Source organism: Oncorhynchus clarkii, chromosome 5, assembly GCF_045791955.1.
Source record: "Oncorhynchus clarkii lewisi isolate Uvic-CL-2024 chromosome 5, UVic_Ocla_1.0, whole genome shotgun sequence".
Taxonomy (NCBI): Eukaryota; Metazoa; Chordata; class Actinopteri; order Salmoniformes; family Salmonidae; genus Oncorhynchus; species Oncorhynchus clarkii.
In genome coordinates, this window is record NC_092151.1 from 77,617,209 (window position 1) to 77,642,387 (window position 25,179).

The window sequence follows — 25,179 nt, forward strand, 5'->3', positions numbered from 1 at the left end:
TCTGTTGTGTCTTTCACCATCACCCTACCTAGAGTCCCCACCACCGCCCCTATCAGGTCTGTTGTGTCTATCACCATCATCCTACCTAGAGTCCCCACCACCGCCCCTATCAGGTCTGTTGTGTCTATCACCATCACCCTACCCAGAGTCCCCACCACCGCCCATATCAGGTCTGTTGTGTCTATCACCATCATCCTACCTAGAGTCCCCACCACCGCCCCTATCAGGTCTGTTGTGTCTATCACCATCATCCTACCCAGAGTCCCCACCACCGCCCCTATCAGGTCTGTGTTGTCTATCACCATTCCCTACCCAGAGTCCCCACCACCGCCCCTATCAGGTCTGTTGTGTCTATCACCATCATCCTACCCAGAGTCCCCACCACCGCCCCTGTCAGGTCTGTTGTGTCTATCACCATCACCCTACCCAGAGTCCCCACCACCGCCCCTGTCAGGTCTGTTGTGTCTTTCACCATCACCCTACCTAGAGTCCCCACCACCGCCCCTATCAGGTCTGTTGTGTCTATCACCATCATCCTACCTAGAGTCCCCACCACCGCCCCTATCAGGTCTGTTGTGTCTATCACCATCACCCTACCCAGAGTCCCCACCACCGCCCATATCAGGTCTGTTGTGTCTATCACCATCATCCTACCCAGAGTCCCCACCACCGCCCCTATCAGGTCTGTTGTGTCTATCACCATCACCCTACCCAGAGTCCCCACCACCGCCCCTATCAGGTCTGTTGTGTCTATCACCATCATCCTACCCAGAGTCCCCACCACCGCCCCTATCAGGTCTGTTGTGTCTATCAACATCATCCTACCCAGAGTCCCCACCACCGCCCCTATCAGGTCTGTTGTGTCTATCACCATCACCCTACCCAGAGTCCCCACCACCGCCCCTGTCAGGTCTGTTGTGTCTTTCACCATCACCCTACCCAGAGTCCCCACCACCGCCCCTATCAGGTCTGTTGTGTCTATCACCATCACCCTACCCAGAGTCCCCACCACCGCCCCTATCAGGTCTGTTGTGTCTATCACCATCACCCTACCCAGAGTCCCCACCACCGCCCCTGTCAGGTCTTTTGTGTCTATCACCATCACCCTACCCAGAGTCCCCACCACCGCCCCTATCAGGTCTGTTGTGTCTATCACCATCACCCTACCCAGAGTCCCCACCACCACCCCTATCAGGTCTGTTGTGTCTATCACCATCACCCTACCCAGAGTCCCCACCACCGCCCCTATCAGGTCTGTTGTGTCTATCACCATCACCCTACCCAGAATCCCCACCACCGCCCCTATCAGGTCTGTTGTGTCTATCACCATCACCCTACCCAGAGTCCCCACCACCGCCCATGTCAGGTCTGTTGTGTCTATCACCATCACCCTACCCAGAGTCCCCACCACCGCCCCTGTCAGGTCTGTTGTGTCTATCACCATCACCCTACCCAGAGTCCCCACCACTGCCCCTGTCAGGTCTGTTGTGTCTATCACCATCATCCTACCCAGAGTCCCCACCACCGCCCCTATCAGGTCTGTTGTGCCTATCACCATCACCCTACCCAGAGTCCCCACCACCGCCCCTATCAGGTCTGTTGTGTCTATCACCATCACCCTACCCAGAGTCCCCACCACCGCCCCTGTCAGGTCTGTTGTGTCTATCACCATCACCCTACCCAGAGTCCCCACCACCGCCCCTGTCAGGTCTGTTGTGTCTATCACCATCACCCTACCCAGAATCCCCACCACCGCCCCTGTCAGGTCTGTTGTGTCTATCACCATCACCCTACCCAGAGTCCCCACCACCGCCCCTATCAGGTCTGTTGTGTCTATCACCATCACCCTACCCAGAGTCCCCACCACCTCCCCTGTCAAGTCTGTTGTGTCTATCACCATCACCCTACCCAGAGTCCCCACCACCGCCCATATCAGGTCTGTTGTGTCTATCACCATCATCCTACCTAGAGTCCCCACCACCGCCCCTATCAGGTCTGTTGTGTCTATCACCATCATCCTACCCAGAGTCCCCACCACCGCCCCTATCAGGTCTGTTGTGTCTATCACCATCATCCTACCCAGAGTCCCCACCACCGCCCCTGTCAGGTCTGTTGTGTCTATCACCATCACCCTACCCAGAGTCCCCACCACCGCCCCTGTCAGGTCTGTTGTGTCTTTCACCATCACCCTACCTAGAGTCCCCACCACCGCCCCTATCAGGTCTGTTGTGCCTATCACCATCATCCTACCTAGAGTCCCCACCACCGCCCCTATCAGGTCTGTTGTGTCTATCACCATCACCCTACCCAGAGTCCCCACCACCGCCCATATCAGGTCTGTTGTGTCTATCACCATCATCCTACCTAGAGTCCCCACCACCGCCCCTATCAGGTCTGTTGTGTCTATCACCATCATCCTACCCAGAGTCCCCACCACCGCCCCTATCAGGTCTGTTGTGTCTATCACCATCACCCTACCCAGAGTCCCCACCACCGCCCCTATCAGGTCTGTTGTGTCTATCACCATCATCCTACCCAGAGTCCCCACCACCGCCCCTATCAGGTCTGTTGTGTCTATCACCATCATCCTACCCAGAGTCCCCACCACCACCCCTATCAGGTCTGTTGTGTCTATCACCATCACCCTACCCAGAGTCCCCACCACTGCCCCTGTCAGGTCTGTTGTGTCTATCACCATCATCCTACCCAGAGTCCCCACCACCGCCCCTATCAGGTCTGTTGTGCCTATCACCATCACCCTACCCAGAGTCCCTACCACCGCCCCTATCAGGTCTGTTGTGTCTATCACCATCACCCTACCCAGAGTCCCCACCACCGCCCCTGTCAGGTCTGTTGTGTCTATCACCATCACCCTACCCAGAGTCCCCACCACCGCCCCTGTCAGGTCTGTTGTGTCTATCACCATCACCCTACCCAGAGTCCCCACCACCGCCCCTATCAGGTCTGTTGTGTCTATCACCATCACCCTACCCAGAGTCCCCACCACCTCCCCTGTCAAGTCTGTTGTGTCTATCACCATCACCCTACCCAGAGTCCCCACCACCGCCCCTATCAGGTCTGTTGTGTCTATCACCATCACCCTACCCAGAGTCCCCACCACCGCCCCTATCAGGTCTGTTGTGTCTATCACCATCACCCTACACAGAGTCCCCACCACCGCCCCTGTCAGGTCTGTTGTGTCTTTCACCATCATCATCAGTGTCTCTGCTACAACTAGGGCTACCACCACCTTCCTTCCTGGTCAATGCTGGTATGTGTGTGTGTGTGTGTGTGTGTGTGTGCGCGTGCTCGCGTGTGTGTGTGTGCGTGTGCGTGTGCGTGTGCGTGTGTGTGTGTGTGTGTGTGTGTGTGTGTGCGCATGCGTGCAAAGGCATGATTATAATTGTTTTTGCTAAATCACTGTCAGCTCCTGAGTCACCATTCCTCTAACGGAGGACCTGGGGCGATTGTTCCTTAGTCTTCAGTCCACTGAATACAACGGGGCTTTCTCAATCCCCATAGCTATTAGTATAATTTATTAGTGCTACTGCTAGTATTATACACCCTCATGCTGTACTCACTATCGTTGCATACAACAACATGAATCCTCCACCACCACTATACCAGCTATCTCCTTGAGACTGCAGGGGATAGACACGGCTTTGTGAGCTGTTGCTATTGTACGTTGTCTTGGTGGATGTTGTGCTACGTCATCCGTTCATCTCTGTGTCTGCAGGCCATATCTCAGAGTCATACTGTTAAAAGGAATACCCTGCACTTTGTAAGGAGCTGAGAGAGGATTTAGACAGAGTGGATGATGCACAGCAAAGTTTTGATAGGCTGTGCTGGGTGGACTTTAGGAGAAGGCTTTCCCCACCAGACACACAGAAAACAACATGGCCTTTAATGTTAATGCTAAATCAATAGCCTCAGACTCGCACGAGGAGACACACACACACAAGCTGTGTCCGCCGGGGCTGTCTAGATGGAGAACTACTCCTTTGCCTTTATATCCATCCTTGTCTGCTACACAGTTTCACATTTCTTCTCAGTGGTAGAGCAGTAGAGAAAACACTGTTAGGGCTGTAGTCTGGCCTTGTCCCAGATTAGCCTGCAATAATTACCAGTGAAAACCTTCAAAAATAGCCTTTATCTGAAAAATCTGTGCTATTAAGAATAGCCATGTTTACAGTGGCTTTCTGCTACTCTCCCAATACAGCAGAAAGCCATTTCTTCAAGAGTTTATTTCAAATGGTAACTAACTAAGAGATCAGGGGCCCAATGCAAAAACTGCATTTTCACACAAGGTACTTTTTATTCCCCTGCTACTCAGACAGACTTGCAAATTACTTGGACTTAATTGTGTTTCAAGTGCTTGTTTCTCAAAAGAAGCAGGAACAGCTAAGCCTTAATAAGCAGAGCCAGCAGGAGTGATAAACAAAGACAACTCATTTAACAATACAATCTGTATTTTAATGATCTGGCCATGGGGATGGGAGTGTGTGTATATATATATATAGGAGGGAGGGAGGGAGAGAGGGCGAGAGGGAGAGAGAGAGAGAGAGATTTCTATGTTTGAGTACTTCTGGCTGTGGAGAATGGATTGAGGCCTTAGTGGAGCCTGCATGTGGTGACAAAACAGATATCTGAAAAACTGTGTTTTACACACACACACACACACACACACACACACACACACACACACACACACACACTCACTCACTCACTCACTCACTCACTCACTCACTCACTCACTCACTCACACACACCTTGATCTTACTCACCCTGCCTGTCTCTCCCTCTTCAGATGGTACTACATAGTGGTGGTTCCTGTCACACCAGCCACACTACGTAGGTGGGAGAACCCTGAAGATATGGACCTGGATGAGGTGAGTGAGTGTGTGTGTGTGTGTGTGTGTGTGTGTGTGTGTGTGTGTGTGTGTGTGTGTGTGTGTGTGTGTGTGTGTGTGTGTGTGTGTGTGTGTGTGTGTGTGTGTGTGTGTGTGTGTGTGTGTGTGTGTGTGTGTGTGTGTGTGTGCATCAACAGCACTTCCTCTGGGCACAAACCAAAAAACAGCACCGTCTTCCATAGCACCATTAAATATGTAGCATCTTCTGTCTCTGCCCCCCTCCCCTCCTCTCTGATTACAGTATTCTCAGCTTTCAGTATACATTTAAATCGTCCTTTATGCGCTTAACGTCTGGTTTCTCTGTGCAAGATGGTGATTTCCATTTAAACAATACACTTTACATTTATTTTTTCAAGTTCTTGGGTTCTTGAGACACTTAAAACACTCCTAAAAAGCTGCTATGGCATTTTTTGTTTTGCGTTATTAATGTGGACCTTTTGGGCTTCAATATCTTCTTGTGTTTTCTCATGAGTTAGCTTTCTCTCAATCTACTGTCGTCTGCAGAAAAAAGACGGCAGCCTCTTGAACATCCAAAAACATAAGAGCGCGTTAAATGAATATACTTGGATACAAACAAAGCATATTGAGACAGCAAGATATGCTTTCTCATTGTCAGACTTTATTTTTTTTGTCATCTAAATCATTGCCATTGCTGCAGTTTTATAGGGTAGAGAAATTGTGTTTTCTGTATGAAGTGGGTTGGTTAAAGTTTTATCGAGCAACAGTGAACAAGGTTATAGGGGTGGTATACATAAAAATGTCATGTTGACTTTCTAGGAATCTGTATGCCTCAGACATTCTCTCCAAGTACATCCTCTCCCCGTTGTAATACAGAGTGATGAAGAGGGATAAGGTCTCATGGCCAGTTTACATCACAATGTAATATGGACTTTCCAGGAACTGTGGAATTGTAGAACGTCTCAAGCATCATATCCCAGCGTTTTCAAAGGGACGATGGTAATTCGGTTTGTCTGTTTATTGTGCTAGCTTGACCATGAGGTGCTTGCAGTGCAGTAGCCCCTGGAAAGAGTTGAGACAGAAACAGACAGACAGCGATAGATAGAGGCAGATAGATGTAGTAAGATGCCCACTGAAGAGTCAATCTACAGACAATCTACAGACAATCTACAGACACACACATCTACCCCAGTTCTCCATCGGAGGTAGTAAATGTATTATCCCTCACACACACAGATGGGAACACACACAAATGGGAACACACACAAATGGGAACACACACACAAAGGAATAAACGTGCGTGCGCACACACACACACACACACACACACACACACACACACACACACACACACACACACACACACACACACACACACACACACACAGGAAGACACACACACACCAGAGGCTATGTAATTAAGCTGTGATCTCTCACCACAGCTGCAGGTCAGAGAGAGGTGAGAGAGGAGCAGTTATTTTACAGTCTGTCTGACTGCAGGACCAAGGTGTTATAAAACCTTAACTACTCTATGCTTTATTTGCAGTATGAGATTTTACCTGTGAGCCTAGAAGCACAATTAATTGTAGCCTATGGACACAGTTTATGAGCATAAAGAAAAGTATGTGTGTGTACTATATAACTGAGTATTTACTGTTTATATACAATAGAACACAACTTTATTATCCATTTGTCCAGTTTGGGGTTAAGAACCTTGCTAAAGGGCACAACAGTACGAGATTGTGTGTCTTTGAGTCTAAGGCTGCATCCCAATTAGCACCCTATTCCCTACATAGTATACTGGGTGGGCCCTAGTCAAAAGTAGTGCACTATTTATGAAATAGGGTGCCATTTGGGCTGCAGCTAAGTAATCTCTGTGACGTCATGTCAGCTCCTGGAGGCTAGTTCTGACCAGAGCCTGAGAAGGAGGAGACAGACCCAAGAGTTCCTCAGACCCTACATCGCTGCCAAGATGGACAATCTGCCAGACACCTTCACTCTAGGAGACGAGAAGAAGTACAACGGCTTCTACAACAAGCCTCTACCGGGACAGCAGCAGTACCTCTGTTTCGTCCTGGCTGCCCTCAAAGACCACGAGTCTGTAAGTAACAACCACTACTCCTCATCTATTCTGTATATATACTGTAGTCCTGTCACAAACACAACTTCCATACATTATCACTGTCCCCCAGATACATGTACATCCCATGTAGAATCAAACTGAACACACTAGTACTGTTAGTACTACTGTAGTGATTTATGTCATATGTTGACTCAGCCATGCCTATTCTACACACAGTTCAGCCTGGCGAGTATTTGATGATAACACAGTCAGTTGTGGATTGTGATATTCCTCTCGTCTCTCAGTGAGCTAGCTACAGTATGTAACAGATGGGCCAACGCTCACGCTGGGGCCGCCACGCCCCAAGCTGCACGATGCAGCAGAACCATATAACTCACGTTGTGTAGTGTGTCATGGTTACGTGTGCACGTATAACAGAAAAACGATGACCCCGTGTCACAGTCAGATTTCACTGAATCACCTCGGTGGTAGTTGTTTACCTCAGTAGTAATAGTTTACCTCAGTGGTAATTGTCTATCTCAGTAGTAATTGTTTATCTCAGTAGTAATTGTTTACCTCAGTGGTAATTGTTTACCTCAGTGGTAATTGTTTACCTCAGTAGTAATTGTTTACCTCAGTAGTAATTGTTCACCTCAGTAGTAATTGTTCACCTCAGTAGTAATTGTTTACCTCAGTAGTAATTGTTTACCTCAGTAGTAATTGTTCAGCTCAGTAGTAATTGTTTACCTCAGTAGTAATTGTTTACCTCAGTAGTAATTGTTTACCTCAGTAGTAATTGTTTACCTCAGTAGTAATTGTTTACCTCAGTAGTAATTGTTTACCTCAGTAGTAATTGTTCACCTCAGTAGTAATTGTTTACCTCAGTAGTATTTGTTCACCCCAGTAGTAATTGTTCACCTCAGTAGTAATTGTTTACCTCAGTAGTAATTGTTCACCCCAGTAGTAATTGTTCACCTCAGTAGTAATTGTTCACCTCAGTAGTAATTGTTTACCTCAGTAGTAATTGTTCAGCTCAGTAGTAATTGTTTACCTCAGTAGTAATTGTTCAGCTCAGTAGTAATTGTTTACCTCAGTAGTAATTGTTCAGCTCAGTAGTAATTGTTTACCTCAGTAGTAATTGTTCAGCTCAGTAGTAATTGTTCACCTCAGTAGTAATTGTTCACCTCAGTAGTAATTGTTTACCTCAGTAGTAATTGTTCAGCTCAGTAGTAATTGTTCACCTCAGTAGTAATTGTTCACCTCAGTAGTAATTGTTTACCTCAGTAGTAATTGTTCAGCTCAGTAGTAATTGTTCAGCTCAGTAGTAATTGTTTACCTCAGTAGTAATTGTTTACCTCAGTAGTAATTGTTTACCTCAGTAGTAATTGTTTACCTCAGTAGTAATTGTTTACCTCAGTAGTAATTGTTCACCTCAGTAGTAATTGTTTACCTCAGTAGTATTTGTTCACCCCAGTAGTAATTGTTCACCTCAGTAGTAATTGTTTACCTCAGTAGTAATTGTTCACCCCAGTAGTAATTGTTCACCTCAGTAGTAATTGTTCACCTCAGTAGTAATTGTTTACCTCAGTAGTAATTGTTCAGCTCAGTAGTAATTGTTTACCTCAGTAGTAATTGTTCAGCTCAGTAGTAATTGTTTACCTCAGTAGTAATTGTTCAGCTCAGTAGTAATTGTTTACCTCAGTAGTAATTGTTCAGCTCAGTAGTAATTGTTCACCTCAGTAGTAATTGTTCACCTCAGTAGTAATTGTTTACCTCAGTAGTAATTGTTCAGCTCAGTAGTAATTGTTCACCTCAGTAGTAATTGTTCACCTCAGTAGTAATTGTTTACCTCAGTAGTAATTGTTCAGCTCAGTAGTAATTGTTCAGCTCAGTAGTAATTGTTTACCTCAGTAGTAATTGTTTACCTCAGTAGTAATTGTTCAGCTCAGTAGTAATTGTTTACCTCAGTAGTAATTGTTTACCTCAGTAGTAATTGTTTACCTCAGTAGTAATTGTTCACCTCAGAAGATGCACTCCCTGGCGTCCATGGTCTTCACTTCAGACGGCTTCTCATCCGCAAAACACCTTTCCCATATTTACTGTATAACTTAATGTATTCTGGAAATGATGTCATGGTTGATAAGAATACTTTTTTTAAAGCATAAATCTGTTTTACAAACATTGGAGCACTAACTGTTGACCTTGACAGTGCCAGCCCAGTTCCTTCCTCTATATTTTTATAAGGAACACATTGTGGGGAGAAAGTGGAGTCTTTCTCCCATCCACTCCTACATTGGTCCTTGATACAGCATTGTGTAGTGTTGTGTATTGTGTTGAGAAAGAACAGAGTTGTTTCTATTTAGCAGAGTGACAGACAGACACATAACAGATCTGTGACGCCAGTACATTGACATATTGTTAAATCTAAATCAAGCCTGGCCAGAGAAAATAGCAGGCTAATCACATTCAATGGAAAACAGGGAAGTGAGTGAGCTCAGCTTTATAGTTATCGCAGGGTTGATGGAGAGATGGGGGGGTGGGGACTGGAGCGAAAAGGGCACTGCAGCTTTATGTGGCTCCAATAGCTGGTAAACATAGCCTGGAAGTGTGAAATTGGATAAAAGAAACAGGCCATATAAACAGTGTGATCACTTACAGCAGGTAAGAGAGGGAGAGATGGAAGGAGGGAAAGAAAGGAGGGGAGGCGCTGCCGAGAAAGGGTGTCTGTTTCATCAACAAAGGAGAGAATCGTATGGGAGTGATGGAGGGGTGAAAAGAGTAAGAGGTAAAGAGAAGAGATGGAGTCTAATGGAGGATGAGAGAGTGGTAGAGGAAGCCTCAGGGCAATAATATGCAGTACAGGGAGACAAGAGAACAGCAGTAACAGTTGAGGGGAGATTTATGGATGAAAAAGAGAGAGATGCTTAAATGACACAGAGGGAGGCAGAGAGGCAGACACAATGAAAGAGAGAGAGATAGAGGCAGAGAGAGAGATAGGGGTAGAGAGAGAGAGCGATAGGGGCAGAGAGAGAGAGAGGCAGAGATAGAGAGGCAGAGAGATAGAGAGAGAGATAGGCAGAGAGAGAGATAGGCAGAGAGAGAGATAGGCAGAGAGAGAGCGGGGCAGAGAGAGAGAGGGGCAGAGAGAGAGAGAGGCAGAGTTTGTCCTGTTTGTCACAGATAGGGTGTGTGTGTGTGCACGTGTGTGCGTATTCGTGCTTGCAGATCCAGAGAGAGGAAGAAGCTTGCTAAGGGTTTTATGTGTTGTGGGAAATAACAAAACTGCCACCCCGCATTACAGTCAGCTTTTGTTGCCTGTCATTTCATTAGGTTTTAGAGGTAAGCATGATTATGTGTGAAACAATAGTCTTCTCTCCTTCCCTTCCCTACATCAACTCTGTTTTTCTCTGACTTTAATATGGCTCTAATACACAGTGTTCCCATGCAGCATTTGTCAATGTGGAGGCGCTGGCAGTACATTATTCACTCATTCCATGGGATGTGTTTCTATCAGATAGTGCAGCCCAAGGTTTCTTCCCCCTTCTGAGAGTATCTAAATGTGCTCTTCTGTTTGGGCTTCCATCCACTGTGTCTAAGAGTTGTGACTGCTGCCATTTTTCAAAGAAAGTTTGAGAGAGAGAGAGAGAGAAAGTTTGAGAGAGAGAGAGAGAGAGAGAGAGAGAGAGAGAGAGAGAGAGAGAGAGAGAGAGAGAGAGAGAGAGAGAGAGAGAGAGAGAGAGAGAGAGAGAGAGAGAGAGAGAGAGAGAGAGAGAGAGAGATCAGAACAAACAGTTCTTAGAGATGTCAGGATGTTCATGGCTGCTTCTGACATTTTTTTTATGTAATTTTAACTTTTTATTTAACTAGGCAAGTCAGTTAAGAACAAATTCTTATTTTCAATGACGGCCTAGGAACAGGGACAGAACGATCTTGTGATCGAGTCAAAAGGTCATTGAGTCGATTAAGACCCTAGGTCTTTCTCAGCAGGTATCAGAATCTGGGATGCACCATGACCTTTTGACCTTGAACCTTAAATGAGTGTGTAGACTAGTCTCAGGCCCTAGTCAAATACTTTAGGAATGCATCACTCCTTCCTACTTTCCTTAAACATACAGTGCCTTGCGAAAGTATTCGGCCCCCTTGAACTTTGCGACCTTTTGCCACATTTCAGGCTTCAAACATAAAGATATAAAACTGCATTTTTTTGTGAAGAATCAACAACAAGTGAGACACAATCATGAAGTGGAACGACATTTATTGGATATTTCAAACTTTTTTAACAAATCAAAACTGAAAAATTGGGCGTGCAAAATTATTCAGCCCCCTTAAGTTAATACTTTGTAGCGCCACCTTTTGCTGCGATTACAGCTGTAAGTCGCTTGGGGTATGTCTTTATCAGTTTTGCACATCGAGAGACTGAATTTTTTTCCCATTCCTCCTTGCAAAACAGCTCGAGCTCAGTGAGGTTGGATGGAGAGCATTTGTGAACAGCAGTTTTCAGTTCTTTCCACAGATTCTCGATTGGATTCAGGTCTGGACTTTGACTTGGCCATTCTAACACCTGGATATGTTTATTTTTAAAACCATTCCATTGTAGATTTTGCTTTATGTTTTGGATCATTGTCTTGTTGGAAGACAAATCTCTGTCCCAGTCTCAGGTCTTTTGCAGACTCCATCAGGTTTTCTTCCAGAATGGTCCTGTATTTGGCTCCATCCATCTTCCCATCAATTTTAACCATCTTCCCTGTCCCTGCTGAAGAAAAGCAGGCCCAAACCATGATGCTGCCACCACCATGTTTGACAGTGGGGATGGTGTGTTCAGCTGTGTTGCTTTTACGCCAAACATAACGTTTTGCATTGTTGCCAAAAAGTTCAATTTTGGTTTCATCTGACCAGAGCACCTTCTTCCACATGTTTGGTGTGTCTCCCAGGTGGCTTGTGGCAAACTTCAAACAACACTTTTTATGGATATCTTTAAGAAATGGCTTTCTTCTTGCCACTCTTCCATAAAGGCCAGATTTGTGCAATATACGACTGATTGTTGTCCTATGGACAGAGTCTCCCACCTCAGCTGTAGATCTCTGCAGTTCATCCAGAGTGATCATGGGCCTCTTGGCTGCATCTCTGATCAGTCTTCTCCTTGTATGAGCTGAATGTTTAGAGGGACGGCCAGGTCTTGGTAGATTTGCAGTGGTCTGATACTCCTTCCATTTCAATATTATCGCTTGCACAGTGCTCCTTGGGATGTTTAAAGCTTGGGAAATCTTTTTGTATCCAAATCCGGCTTTAAACTTCTTCACAACAGTATCTCGGACCTGCCTGGTGTGTTCCTTGTTCTTCATGATGCTCTCTGCGCTTTTAACGGACCTCTGAGACTATCACAGTGCAGGTGCATTTATACGGAGACTTGATTACACACAGGTGGATTGTATTTATCATCATTAGTCATTTAGGTCAACATTGGATCATTCAGAGATCCTCACTGAACTTCTGGAGAGAGTTTGCTGCACTGAAAGTAAAGGGGCTGAATAATTTTGCACGCCCAATTTTTCAGTTTTTGATTTGTTAAAAAAGTTTGAAATATCCAATAAATGTCGTTCCACTTCATGATTGTGTCCCACTTGTTGTTGATTCTTCACAAAAAAATACAGTTTTATATCTTTATGTTTGAAGCCTGAAATGTGGCAAAAGGTCGCAAAGTTCAAGGGGGCCGAATACTTTCGCAAGGCACTGTACATAATTCTCTCATTTTAGATATGCATACGTATGTAGATAAAATATAGGCATAAATGCAAAGCCTTTTGGCCCTTTTAAGTCCTCCTTCATTTATGCAGGATATGACTGTCACCGTCTGCATCAATGCTAGGTGCATATTTTCAGTATTTCACTTCCAGACATCAATTTATTCTGCAGTGAAATATTCAGAAGAATCTAAAATAACTCTTATTTTGAGTATCTGTCTCCCTTCCTCATCCTCAACTGGGCCTGCCTAGTGCTACCATATGTAAACCTGGAGGCATGGCCTCAGTGAGAGTCAATGGGATTTCCACCGGCAGTTAATAAACATGGGTACAGGTCCATCCAACCCTCCACATGCCATGCTGCTGACGAGAGAGCATCCTCCTGCAAACACAGATGCCTAATTGTTTTAGTTACACTTCTTAGACAGCAAAGGGGATGCACACACAAGAGGTAGAGAGTGGGAGAGGTAGAGAGTGGGAGAGGTAGGGAGGGGGAGAGGTAGAGAGAGGTAGAGGTAGAAAGGTAGAGGGAGGTAGAGGTATAGTGAGGTAGAGAGGTAGAGGATGAGAGAGGTAGAGAGAGGTAGTGGTAGAGAGAGGGAGAGGTGGAGAGGTGGAGGTAGAGAGAGGGAGAGGTAAAGATGGAGCAAGTATAGAAGGAGTAGACTGCGTCTTTGTGTGTAGTCCCTGCTGTGACCAGGGAGGGTGACTAGTGCAGGGGAGGATATGCATCAGCGGCCTCTAAAGACAATTCCGATAAAGATGACACCTTCCACCACGCCCTCTGGAAGCCAGCGGAGAACCCAGGGCCAACTCTCCCTGTCTCACTGGCATCATTAAGCTAGATCACAGCCTCACTACTTCACATGGCAGAGGAGAGGAGGGAAGAGCAGGAGAAGGGGAGAGCAACACAGGCTGAAATTAACTCACCCAGGGTCTGGGGTGAAGAGGAACGAGGGGGACTTAACTACCAAGGAGCAGGTGTGAGTGGGCGGTGGTGGATGGGGCAGGATTTGGAGTTTGTTTATCTGCTCGTAGCAGGTGTTTGTTCTTACTTAAATGTGATAATTCCTACTCTTGTACACACTCAGACTCAGAGTGTGTAGCTTCATCTGCATCAGCACTTAGTAGGCTGTACCTCCCCCCAGGCCACCTCTTTGCCACCATAGTAATCAGGTTAGGCTGTGTAGTGGCTGCAGTGCTCTGTGTTTTTACCTCTTTGGAATTAACGTCTTTGTCAGCTAATGTTTTTTTTTAAAGGCAATTAAAACCCTATTAAAAAAGGTGTTCCGTCACACATTTTCAAGGAAGGCAGCAACTATTTCCTTCTCTCTCTCTCTCTCTCTCTCTCTCCCTCTCGCTCTTACTCTCTCTCTTGCTCTCACTCTCTCTCTTGCTCTCACTCTCTTTCCGATCTCTCTCTTCTGTTCTCTCTCTCTTGCTCTCTCTTTTGCTCTCTCTCTCCGTTCTCTCTCTCCGTTCTCTCTCTCTCTCTCTCTCTCTCTCTCCGTTCTCTCTCTCTATCCGTTCTCTCTCTCTCTCTCTCCGTTCTCTCTCTCTCTCTCTCTCTCTCTCTCTCTCTCTCTCCATTCACTCTCTCTCTCTCCGTTCTCTCTCTCTCTGTTCTCTCTCTCAATTCAATTCAATTTACTTTATTGGCATGACGTGACAATGTTATTTTGGATATTTACAATATAAAAATGAGAATCAAAATTGTCAACTGGACAACAGTAACAACAATACCCAAGTGTCAAAATAACCATACATTCAACAATAACAATAAGCATACAGTAGAGTACATGTGCTGTTTGATTGGTCTGTCAGACACTGTCCCTCAACTTACAGGGAGCCATGTTTTCCTGTGTCTACCCTTCTCAATGGCAAGGCTGTGCTCACTGAGCCTGTACATTGTCATGTTTTTTCGAAGGTTTTGATCAGTAACCATGGTCAAATATTTAGCCACGGTGTACTGTCGATTTAGGGCCAGATAGTACTGCATGTTGCTTTGTGTTTGTGCTTGTGTTTCCCAATAAGCAATATAGTTTTGTTTTGACTGTGTTGTAATTTGGTTTATCCTGATTGATTGGATATTCTGGTCCTGAGGCTTCAGTGTGTTAGTAGAACAGTGTGTTAGTAGAACAGGTGAATTCCAGGCCCAGGACCAGCTGGATGAGGGGACTCTTTTCTTTGCTCAGTTCTTGGCATTGCAGGGCTTGGTAGTGATATGAGAGGGGGTCACTGTATTTTAGATGTTTCCAAAACTTAATTGCTCTTTTTTGAGTTTTTATTATCAGTGGATATTGGCCTAATTCTGCCCTGCATGCATTGTTTGTAGTTTTCCTCTGGACATGTAGGAGAATCTTACAGAACTCGGCATGCAGGGTTTCAATGGGGTGTTTGTACCATTTGATGAAATCTTGTTTTGCAAGTGGACCCCACACCTCGCTGCCATAAAGTGCAATTGGTTCAATGACATATTCAATTAGTTTTAGCCAAATTTGAATAGGCATTTCAATTTGAATTAGCTTTTTAATGGCATAGAATGCCCTGCATGCTTTCTCTCTCAGTTCATTCACTGCCTCATTAAGGTGTCCAGTTGAGCTTATTTTTTTAAATCTAAGTCATTTTAGTGTGTGCAGTACTCTATATATTTTGTACCAATTGAGAACTTTGGTCTAATTCCCTGAGATCTGGATCTTCTCTGGAAAATCATTATTTTAGTCATTTTGGGGTTTACTGCCAAGGCCCGTCTGGCAGTACTGCTCTAGCAGGTCCAGGCTCTGCTGTAGGCCATGTGCTGTGGGTGATGGCAGGCATAGGTCATCTGCGAAGAGTAGGCTATTAACTTCTGAATTGTGGAGACTAACACCAGGGGCTGAGGATTTTTCTAGAATAGTGGCCAATTCGTTGATGGAAATATTGAATGTTGAGTGCAGGGCTCAGATTGCAACCCTGACGAAGGCCCCACCCCTGGTTAAAGAATTATGTTATTTTCTTGCCAATTTTAATGCTGCACGTATTGCCAGTATACATTGATTTAATTATGTCATATGTTTTACCCCCTACACCACTTTCAATAACTTTGTAGAACAGTCTTGTATGCCAAATAGAATCAAATGCTTTTTGGAAGTCGATAAAGCAAGCGTATATTTTAGTATTATTTTGGTGGACATGTTTATCTATCAGGGTGTGTAGGGTGTAAATATGATCAGTTGTGCGATGTTTTGGTTTAAATCCAATTTGGCTTTTACTCAAGACATTGTGCTTATTAAGGAAGTTTAGAACTCTTACATTTATAGTACTACAGAAAACCTTCCCCAGGTTACTGTTCACACAAATGCCTCTGTAATTGTTAGGGTCAAATTTGTATCCGTTTTTAAAGATTGGGGTTATGAGTCCTTGATTCCAGATGTCAGGGAAATAACCTACACTCAGTATAAAATTAAACAGTTTTAATATAACCAATTGAAATTTTGCACTAGTGAGTTTGAGCATCTCATTTAGGGTGCCATCAGGTCCACATGCTTTTTTAAAGTTTCTTATAGAGCTCCTGGTCAGTAATTGGGGAGTCCAGTGGATTTTGATTGTCCTTTATAGCTTTTTCTAATCCATTCAACTTCTCATGAATTTGGCGTTGTTCTGCGTTTGTGTGAATTTGAACGGTGTTGTAAAGTGTTTTAAATGAGTTGTCCATACGTCACCATTTTGTATCGCTAATTCCTATTGTTTAGATTTTTTTAGTTTTTTCCAATTTTGCCAGAAGTTGTTTGTGTTTATGGATTCCTCAACTAGTGTCAGCTGCTTGCTGTTGTACTGTGCCTTTTTGGTTCTGAGTGTACGTTTTTAAAGTCTCACAGTAATGAAGGCGTAATTCACCATTATTTGGGTCTCTGTGCTTTTGGTTGGATAGTGTTCTAAGTTTTTTCCTTATAATTGTACAATCTGCATCAAACCAGTTGTCATCTGTGATTTTTTTTTGTTTCGTTTTTTATCAATTTCAATTGTGATTCTTTTGCCGTTTGCGCGAATATATAGTTGATGTTTTGTACTGCTAGATTGATGCCTTCTTTACTGTGAGTGAATGTGGTATCCAGAAAGTTATCTAAGAGTGTTTGGATATGTTGGTTACTGGTAGCTTTCTGGTATTCTTCTGTGCTGTTTTGGGCCCATCTGTATGAATTTCTGATGTTGTACAGCTTACTGGGCTGTAAATGTCTGGTTGTTTCCATGTCTGTTCTTTTGAGGTACAACGTAATTTGGCTGTGATCAGACAGAGGTGTTAGTGGCTTGACAGTGAATGAGCTGAGAGAGAAGGGGTCAATGTCTGTGATCATATAGTCTACTGTACTGTGGCCAAGAGGTGAGCAGTAGGTGAAGCTGTCCCCTCGTGTGGTCTGTCACTGTTGTTTCTATGGGGGAGATGAAGACAGTTAGAGACACTATGGCCTGTAATAAAGCTGTCCCCTTGTGTGGTCTGTCACTGTTGTTTCTATGGGGGAGATGAAGACAGTTAGAAACACTATGGCCTGTAATAAAGCTGTCCCCTCGTGTGGTCTGTCACTGTTGTTTCTATGGGGGAGATGAAGACAGTTAGAAACACTATGGCCTGTAATAAAGCTGTCCCCTCGTGTGCTCCTTAGATCAGGTAGTGTTCCTGTGCGCACATTTGTGTCCCCACAGATGAGCACATTTCTCTGGGCCTGGAAATGGAAATCTCTGTTCTCTCTCTCTTGCTCTCTCTCCGTTCTCTCTCTCCGTTCTCTCTCCCCGTTCTCTCTCTCTCTCTCTCTCCGTTCTCTCTCTCTCTCTCTCTCTCTGTTCTCTCGCTCTCTCTCTTGCTCTCTCTCTCTCTGTTCTCTCTCTCTGTTCTCTCTCTCTTGCTCTCTCTCTCCGTTCTCTCTCTCTCCATTCTCTCGCTCTCTCTCTCTCTCCGTTCTCTCTCTCTCCATCTCTCTGTTCTCTCTCTCTCTCTCTCCGTTCTCTCTCTCTCTCTGTTCTCTCTCTCTTTCTCCATTCTCTCTCTCTCGCTCCGTTCTCTCTCTTTCTCTCTCATCGTTCTCTCTCTCTCTCTGTTCTCTCTTTCTCTCTCTCCATTCTCTCTCTCTCTCATCGTTCTCGCTCTCTCTCCGTTCTCTCTCTCTCTACCACATATCCTTTTTCACCTTGATGAAGTTGTTTGCAGAGAGAGCGGGTACAAGGGGTATGGCTTGGCTTGATTCTGGCATCACATAATAAAGTTAAATTGATCCATTTGCAAGTCTTAATTCAATTAAAGTCACTGCGCTTGTTGTCACTTTGTGTTCTGGCTGACAGGTTGGGGAAGTTTTACTCTATAAAAGAATGGAGCTAGCTATAAATACGCCTCTCTCTCCTTCAGCAGATGGCTGGCTGATGTAAGGCTCCATCAGACACAGTGTTAGATTAGAGCTGAGGCAGAGCTATAGAGAACTCTGTATAGGACAGGGCCAAGGCAGAGCTATAGAGTAATCTGTATAGGACAGGGCCAAGGCAGAGCTATAGAGAAATCTGTATAGGACAGGGCCAAGGCAGAGCTATAGAGAAATCTGTATAGGACAGGGCCAAGGCAGAGCTATAGAGAACTCTGTATAGGTCAGGGCCAAGGCAGAGCTATATAGAACTCTGTATAGGACAGGGCCAAGGCAGAGCTATATAGAACTCTGTATAGGACAGGGCCAAGGCAGAGCTATAGAGAACTCTGTATAGGACAGGGCCAAGGCAGAGCTATAGAGAACTCTGTATAGGACAGGGCCAAGGCAGAGCTATATAGAACTCTGTATAGGACAGGGCCAAGGCAGAGCTATATAGAACTCTGTATAGGACAGGGCCAAGGCAGAGCTATAGAGAACTCTGTATAGGTCAGGGCCAAGGCAGAGCTATATAGAACTCTGTATAGGACAGGGCCAAGGCAGAGCTATATAGAACTCTGTATAGGACAGGGCCAAGGCAGAGCTATATAGAACTCTGTATAGGTCAGGGCCAAGGCAGAGCTATATAGAACTCTGTATAGGACAGGGCCAGGGCAGAGTTATACGACACCTGCCTCTGATTGAGAACCATACCAGGCCAAACGCAAAACACAACATAGAAAAACTAACATAGACAACCCACCCCAACTCACGCCCTGACCAACCTAAAACAAAGACATAACAAAAGAACTAAGGTCAGAACGTGACAAGAACTCTGTATAGGACAGGGCTAAGTCAGCATAATGTTGACCGAACACCATGTTGTCAGATGCCTGGCTGATGTTAGACTCTGTCAGCCACTGACATCTGGCACTGGGTTAGACTAGGGCTAAGACATGAGGCATAACAGCTATAGAGATATCAGAGTTTCTAAAGTATTGGAACAGGCTTGAGACTACACCGGTCTAAAGGTTAATCAAGGTCAAAAGGCTCTGCATTAATATAGTGTGTATATCTGAGAGAAGGTCATTTAGTGTTCAGACTCATCAAAACTATAGAGCCCCTTCATACTTAACAGTGGTTGCTGTGTGCTGTCCTCCTCACTCTGTTGGTCCTCCCTTCCCTCCTGCAGCAGAAGACGTTTGCGGCCAGCCCGTACTCAGACCCCATCACGGTGAAGCTCCACAGCGGTATGCCCCTCCATGCTGAGGACCCAGAGATGCTGTGGGTCATGGGCCCTGTCCTGGCTGTTGTACTCATCATCATCATCGTCATCGCCATCCTGCTCTTCAAGAGGTAACTACGCTGCCACGCCAACGTTCTGCTTATAGGTGACAATTGTGGGCACTAAAAAGTTAGGTAGCACCATCGTATTGGCAGAACAATTAGCAACGGTCATCAAAATTGTTAAATAAAAAGTAAATACAAATAATAAATGCAACAGTTGGACAGTGGATGAAGATACTCCAAACAGTACACAGCTACGGACAAATATGAATGTTCAGGGATTTCGGTGGAAATTCAGGTATTCAATTTATTGTCAAATCTTTTATCTTTTATCCTTAGAATATTTATACTCATATATATTTTTTCTAATGATATCAGATATAAAATATATATATTTTGTGTTCAAATAAAGAACATTATATGTGCCTAATTTACATAAATACACAGAGTGTTTTCCATGTATGAATAAATTAACATAACGGGGTAGAACAGGCTTGCAACCACCAACAACTTGCTCTGTCTAGGCCTACCTGCACTCATCTGTGCTGTCCAGACTTCCTCATTAATTACTGTTGTCACATTCTGTTGCATTATTCAACAAATGTGTCAATAGCAGGATTTCCTCAGATGAAAAATTACACTTGGCTCCAGATTACACCTATCTATACATACTTTGCATTGTTTGTCAGATCAGACATAATATCACTATAATCCGAGTGTTCATTTTTGGAATTTGCTTTCATTTCAGCGCATCAAAAAAATTTACACCAATTAAAATAAATGTACCTTCTCTTTCAAATTAAATCTAATTTGATTTGTTACAATACAACAGGCGTTACAGTGAAATGCTTACTTAACCAACAATGCAGTTTTAAGAAAATACAAAAAAGAGTAAGAGATAAGAATAACAAATATTTAAAGAGCAGCAGTAAATAACAATAGCGGGGCTATACAGACTATGTCTAGGTGGCTGGAGTCTTTGACAATTTTTAGGGACTTCCTCTGGCACCGCCTGGTATAGAGGTCCTGGATGGCAGGATGCTTGGCCCCGGTGATGTACTGGGCCATACGCACTACCCTCTGTAGTGCCTTGCGGTCGGAGGATGAGCAGTTGCCTTACCAGGCAGTGATGCAACCCGTCAGGATGCTCTCGATGGTGCAGTTTTAAAACCTTTTGAGGATCTGAGGACCCATGCCAAATCTTTTCAGTCTCCTAGGGGGAATAGGTTTTGTCGTGCCCTTTTCACAAATGTCTTGGTGTGTTTGGACCATGTTAGTTTGTTGGTGATGTGGACACCAAGGAACTTGAAGCTCTCAACCTGCTCCACTACAGCCCCGTCGATGAGAATGGGGGTGTGCTCGGCACTCCTTTTCCTGTAGTTCACAATCATCTCCCTTGTCTTGATCACGTTGAGGGAGATGTTTTTGTCTTTGCACCACACAGTCAGGTCTCTGACCTCCTCCCTATAGGCTGTATCATCATTGTCGGTTGTCAGGCCTACCACTGTTGTGTCATCAGCAAACTTAAGGATGGTGTTGGAGTTGTGCCTGGCCATGCAGTCATGAGTTAACAGGGAGTACAGGAGGGAACTGAGCATGCACCCCTGAGGGGCCCCCATGCTGAGGATCAGCGTGGCAGATGTGTTGTTACCTACCCTTACCACCTGAGGGCCGCCCGTCAGGAAGTCCAGGATCCAGTTGCAGAGCTTTGAGGGCACTATGATGTTGAACGCTGAAATGTAGTCAATGAACAGCATTCTCACATAGGTGTTCCTTTTGTCCAGGTGTGAAAGGGCAGTGTGGAGTGTAGTAGAGATTGCATTATCTGTGGATCTGTTGGTGCGGTATGCAAATTAGAGTGGGCCTAGGGTTTCTGGGATAATGGTGTTGATGTGAGCCATGACCAGCCTTTCAAAGCATTTCATGACTACAGACATGATTGCTATGGATCGGTAGTCATTTAGGCAGGTTACCTTGGTGTTCTTGGGCACAGGGACTATGGTGGTCTTCTTGAAACATGTTGGTATTACAGACTCGGACAGGGAGAGGTTGAAAATGTCAGTGAAGACACTTGCTAGTTGTTCAGCGCGTGCTCGGAGTACATGTTCTGGTAATCCCTCTGGCCCAGCGGCCTTGTGAATGTTGACCTGTTTAAAGGTCTTACTCACAACGGCTGCGGAGAGCGTGATCACATACTTTCTTGTGATGCAAGTGTCGAGACGATGCGTTAAATCCCTGATGAAGCTTTAGCGTTCTTTTCGATGCAACGGAAAGACAACGTATTCCATTGAGCCCATTTCATCCATTAAATGGCTGTGTTTAACAGATCATTACCAACATTTCCACAGTCGTAATGTCAACGGGAAAAAACTACAGGCACAAGCAAGAGTATGAAGGAGTCGCAGGAGTAAAATAAAAACAATCCAGAAAGATTTAGGTGACAAGTGGATTTCACACCCCTCAAACACAGAAAGTAGATGGCTGGAAAAGACAGATCCTCAGGTGGGCGGGGCACCCCTCAAACACAGGAAGTAGATGGCTGGAAAAGACAGATCCTCAGGTGGGCGGGCTACCCCTCAAACACAGAAAGTAGATGGCTGGAAAAGACAGATCCTCAGGTGGGCGGGGCACCCCTCAAACACAGGAAGTAGATGGCTGGGAAAGACAGATCCTCAGGTGGGCGGGGCACCCCTCAAACACAGGAAGTAGATAGCTGGAAAAGACACATCCTCAGGTGGGCGGGCTACCCCTCAAACACAGAAAGTAGATGGCTGGAAAAGACAGATCCTCAGGTGGGCGGGCTACCCCTCAAACACAGAAAGTAGATGGCTGGAAAAGACAGATCCTCAGGTGGGCGGGGCACCCCTCAAACACAGGAAGTAGATGGCTGGAAAAGACACATCCTCAGGTGGGCGGGGCACCCCTCAAACACAGGAAGTAGATGGCTGGAAAAGACAGATCCTCAGGTGGGCGGGCTACCCCTCAAACACAGAAAGTAGATGGCTGGAAAAGACAGATCCTCAGGTGGGCGGGGCACCCCTCAAACACAGGAAGTAGATGGCTGGGAAAGACAGATCCTCAGGTGGGCGGGGCACCCCTCAAACACAGGAAGTAGATAGCTGGAAAAGACACATCCTCAGGTGGGCAGGGCACCCCTCAAACACAGAAAGTAGATGGCTGGAAAAGACAGATCCTCAGGTGGGCGGGGCACCCCTCAAACACAGGAAGTAGATGGCTGGAAAAGACAGATCCTCAGGTGGGCGGGGCACCCCTCAAACACAGGAAGTAGATGGCTGGAAAAGACAGATCCTCAGGTGGGCGGGGCACCCCTCAAACACAGGAAGTAGATGGCTGGAAAAGACAGATCCTCAGGTGGGCGGGGCACCCCTCAAACACAGGAAGTAGATGGCTGGAAAAGACAGATCCTCAGGTGGGCGGGGCACCCCTCAAACACAGGAAGTAGATGGCTGGAAAAGACAGATCCTCAGGTGGGCGGGGCACCCCTCAAACACAGGAAGTAGATGGCTGGAAAAGACAGATCCTCAGGTGGGCGGGGCATGCTCATTGCTAGAACAATTGCTGCAATGAATGTGCAACAGGGCACTCTGGTGTTTGTGGATAGATTTTCAGCTGTACACGGCTGCTTGTGTTCTCAGGAAAGTGACATTATTGCTAAGGATAGTTAGGACATGACTGAAAACAATGTTTTTTCATCATTTTGACAGCCAAATGTTTCAAGCAATAATATGTTATCTCTGAGGTTTGTTATTCAGTGTTTATCTAAAATCTGACTCCTTGAATTATCATCTTAAAGCAGTCCCCAGAGGTTTTCTTTTCCCTCTTTAGCTTAACTTACAACCATAAAACAAGTTGTATTTAAGATTGATTATAAATGACATCTGTTCGTTGGAGTTCAGTGGTTCCTCAATTAAGACAGACAGGCATTCATCTAGCCTGGGCCTGAAGGCTCTGTGAGGACTTTCTCCTTGGAGTGGGCACATGGGAGGCTGCTCAGTCAAGTAGCCTGCAGCCCTGCTGTCTCACGCAGGTTAACAGTTGGCCCAGCCGTGTTTTCTCTGCTCTGTTTGAGTGGGGCTGTCCTTAGGCCAAACATCTGGAGCTTCTGACTGAGCAAGCTTTAGAGAGAGAGAGGGAAGAGGAGGATCCATATGGTCCCTTCCGCTGATGATGACATCTCAGCTAGCTACAACACTGTTGGGGACATGTTGGGATGGGTTGGGCCTCCTCTCTCTGTCGCTGTCGATCTGTTCAACTCTTTCGTCACCATCCTCTCTTACTGGGTGTTCAGTCTTTCATTCTAAAACCAGAGAGAGACTCTTCAGTCTCTGGGGTAGCTCTCCTTACTTCTCAGAAGGCTTCACCTTACTTCTCCTTCGTCTGGTGATCAGAAGGAGCCAGAGCTCAACTCGCTCGTACACACCAACCCAGGAAAGTAAAGTAGTGAGCTCAACTCAGCTGAACAAGTAATTCAATTTTATTTAAAAAAAAATCAGGTCTAAGTCCTTTTGGCTTTGAGGGCAGTTGTCAGTGAGAGCACAGAGCACTGCAGAGAGCGTTAGCTGCTCTCTCTGTGTGGATAAGCCCAGCCAAGGCTGGCTTCAATGGAAGGAGGGTGGATGATTTCTTCACAGCAAATGAGAATAAATCTTTTGAAGTGGCCCGATTTAGCATGCCTATTTGACTGCATAGGCCTATAGCTCTCTGAAGTCCATACCAGGAGCCATTGCAACTTTGTATGACTTGGAAGTAATTTAGCTAAAATGGATTATCCTCAAACTTAAATGAATGTAACCTCAACAAAATGTAAAATACAGTTGAAGAGTCCGATCGAAAGACATTTCAACATTTGCAAAAGTGGTGAAACAGAGGTTATGTATATAGGGGTGAAACAGGCAACTGGGCACACACTGGTTGAATCAATGTTGTTTCCACATCATTTCAAAAACATTACGTGGAATAGATGTTGAATTGACGTCTGTTACCAGTGGGAGAAATGATGTATATGAGAACACCATCCTCATCTTTCCACACAATGTAATAGGATGAAAGTTCATACCAGGACATTAGTTGCAAGAAGTATTTCCACTCAGCTAGTACAATATTTACATCAAGTAACCTAAAGGAGCATAGTGCACCATCATTAAACCTGTCCAACACCACAGAATATAATATCCTCCCGGCCTTGTCTCATAGCATATGCATTTTAAGAGAAAGGGTTGTAAAGAAAAATATTATATTAAAAAAACTTGTTGAAGATTATCATAGTGGCAGGGATTGAGATCTGGGCCCCTAGAGGAAAAACTCATTTTCTAAATGTCAGCGTCGACATCTGAATAAAAGTGCAGGGCTGAGAGGGTGGAGGAGGGAGGGAAAGGGGGGAGGGAGGGATAAAGGGGTGAAGTATAAATCTGGTTCCCTATCCACTGCTTCTATGCTTCATCCCTGCTGCTGACAATCTGTCATTTAATCCTCCCTCTCATCTCCTTCCCTCTTTCTCTCTGTCTTCTCCCTCGCTCACTTCCGCCCTGCTTTCTGTGGATGCAGCAAAAAAGAAAGGTTAGTATTTCTTTCCCGCGGGGTATACAACAAAGTAGAATCAATGAGTTAGCCAGCTAACTTGCCTAAATATTCAGAAAAATACATTTGGGGGGGGAAGTATAAGCTTGAAATGGGCATGGTCTAATTGAATACCTACATTTAGCTTTCTAAATTAATCAGACAAACTATATTTTTTTCTGGTTGTTTTTCAAAGTTAGCTGGCTAACTAATTGAACCTACTTTGTAGTATGTTTGACACCTTTACACCCCTTTCCCCCTTCTCTAACCCTGACGTG

The 25,179-nt window shown here is 45.2% G+C and overlaps 1 protein-coding gene across 4 annotated transcripts in view; it reads left to right on the top strand.

Annotated features, from left to right (window-relative positions):
- Nucleotides 1-25,179, top strand: part of LOC139409406 (protein tyrosine phosphatase receptor type Fa) — a 424,559-nt gene that overhangs the window by 343,795 nt on the left and 55,585 nt on the right. For all 4 annotated transcript variants that reach the window (XM_071154522.1, XM_071154523.1, XM_071154524.1 and 1 more), the window contains 3 exons: nt 4,808-4,889; nt 6,760-6,969; nt 19,230-19,393. In XM_071154522.1, coding sequence (XP_071010623.1) covers nt 4,808-4,889; nt 6,760-6,969; nt 19,230-19,393 — 456 coding nt within the window. The remainder of the gene's footprint in view (nt 1-4,807; nt 4,890-6,759; nt 6,970-19,229; nt 19,394-25,179) is intronic.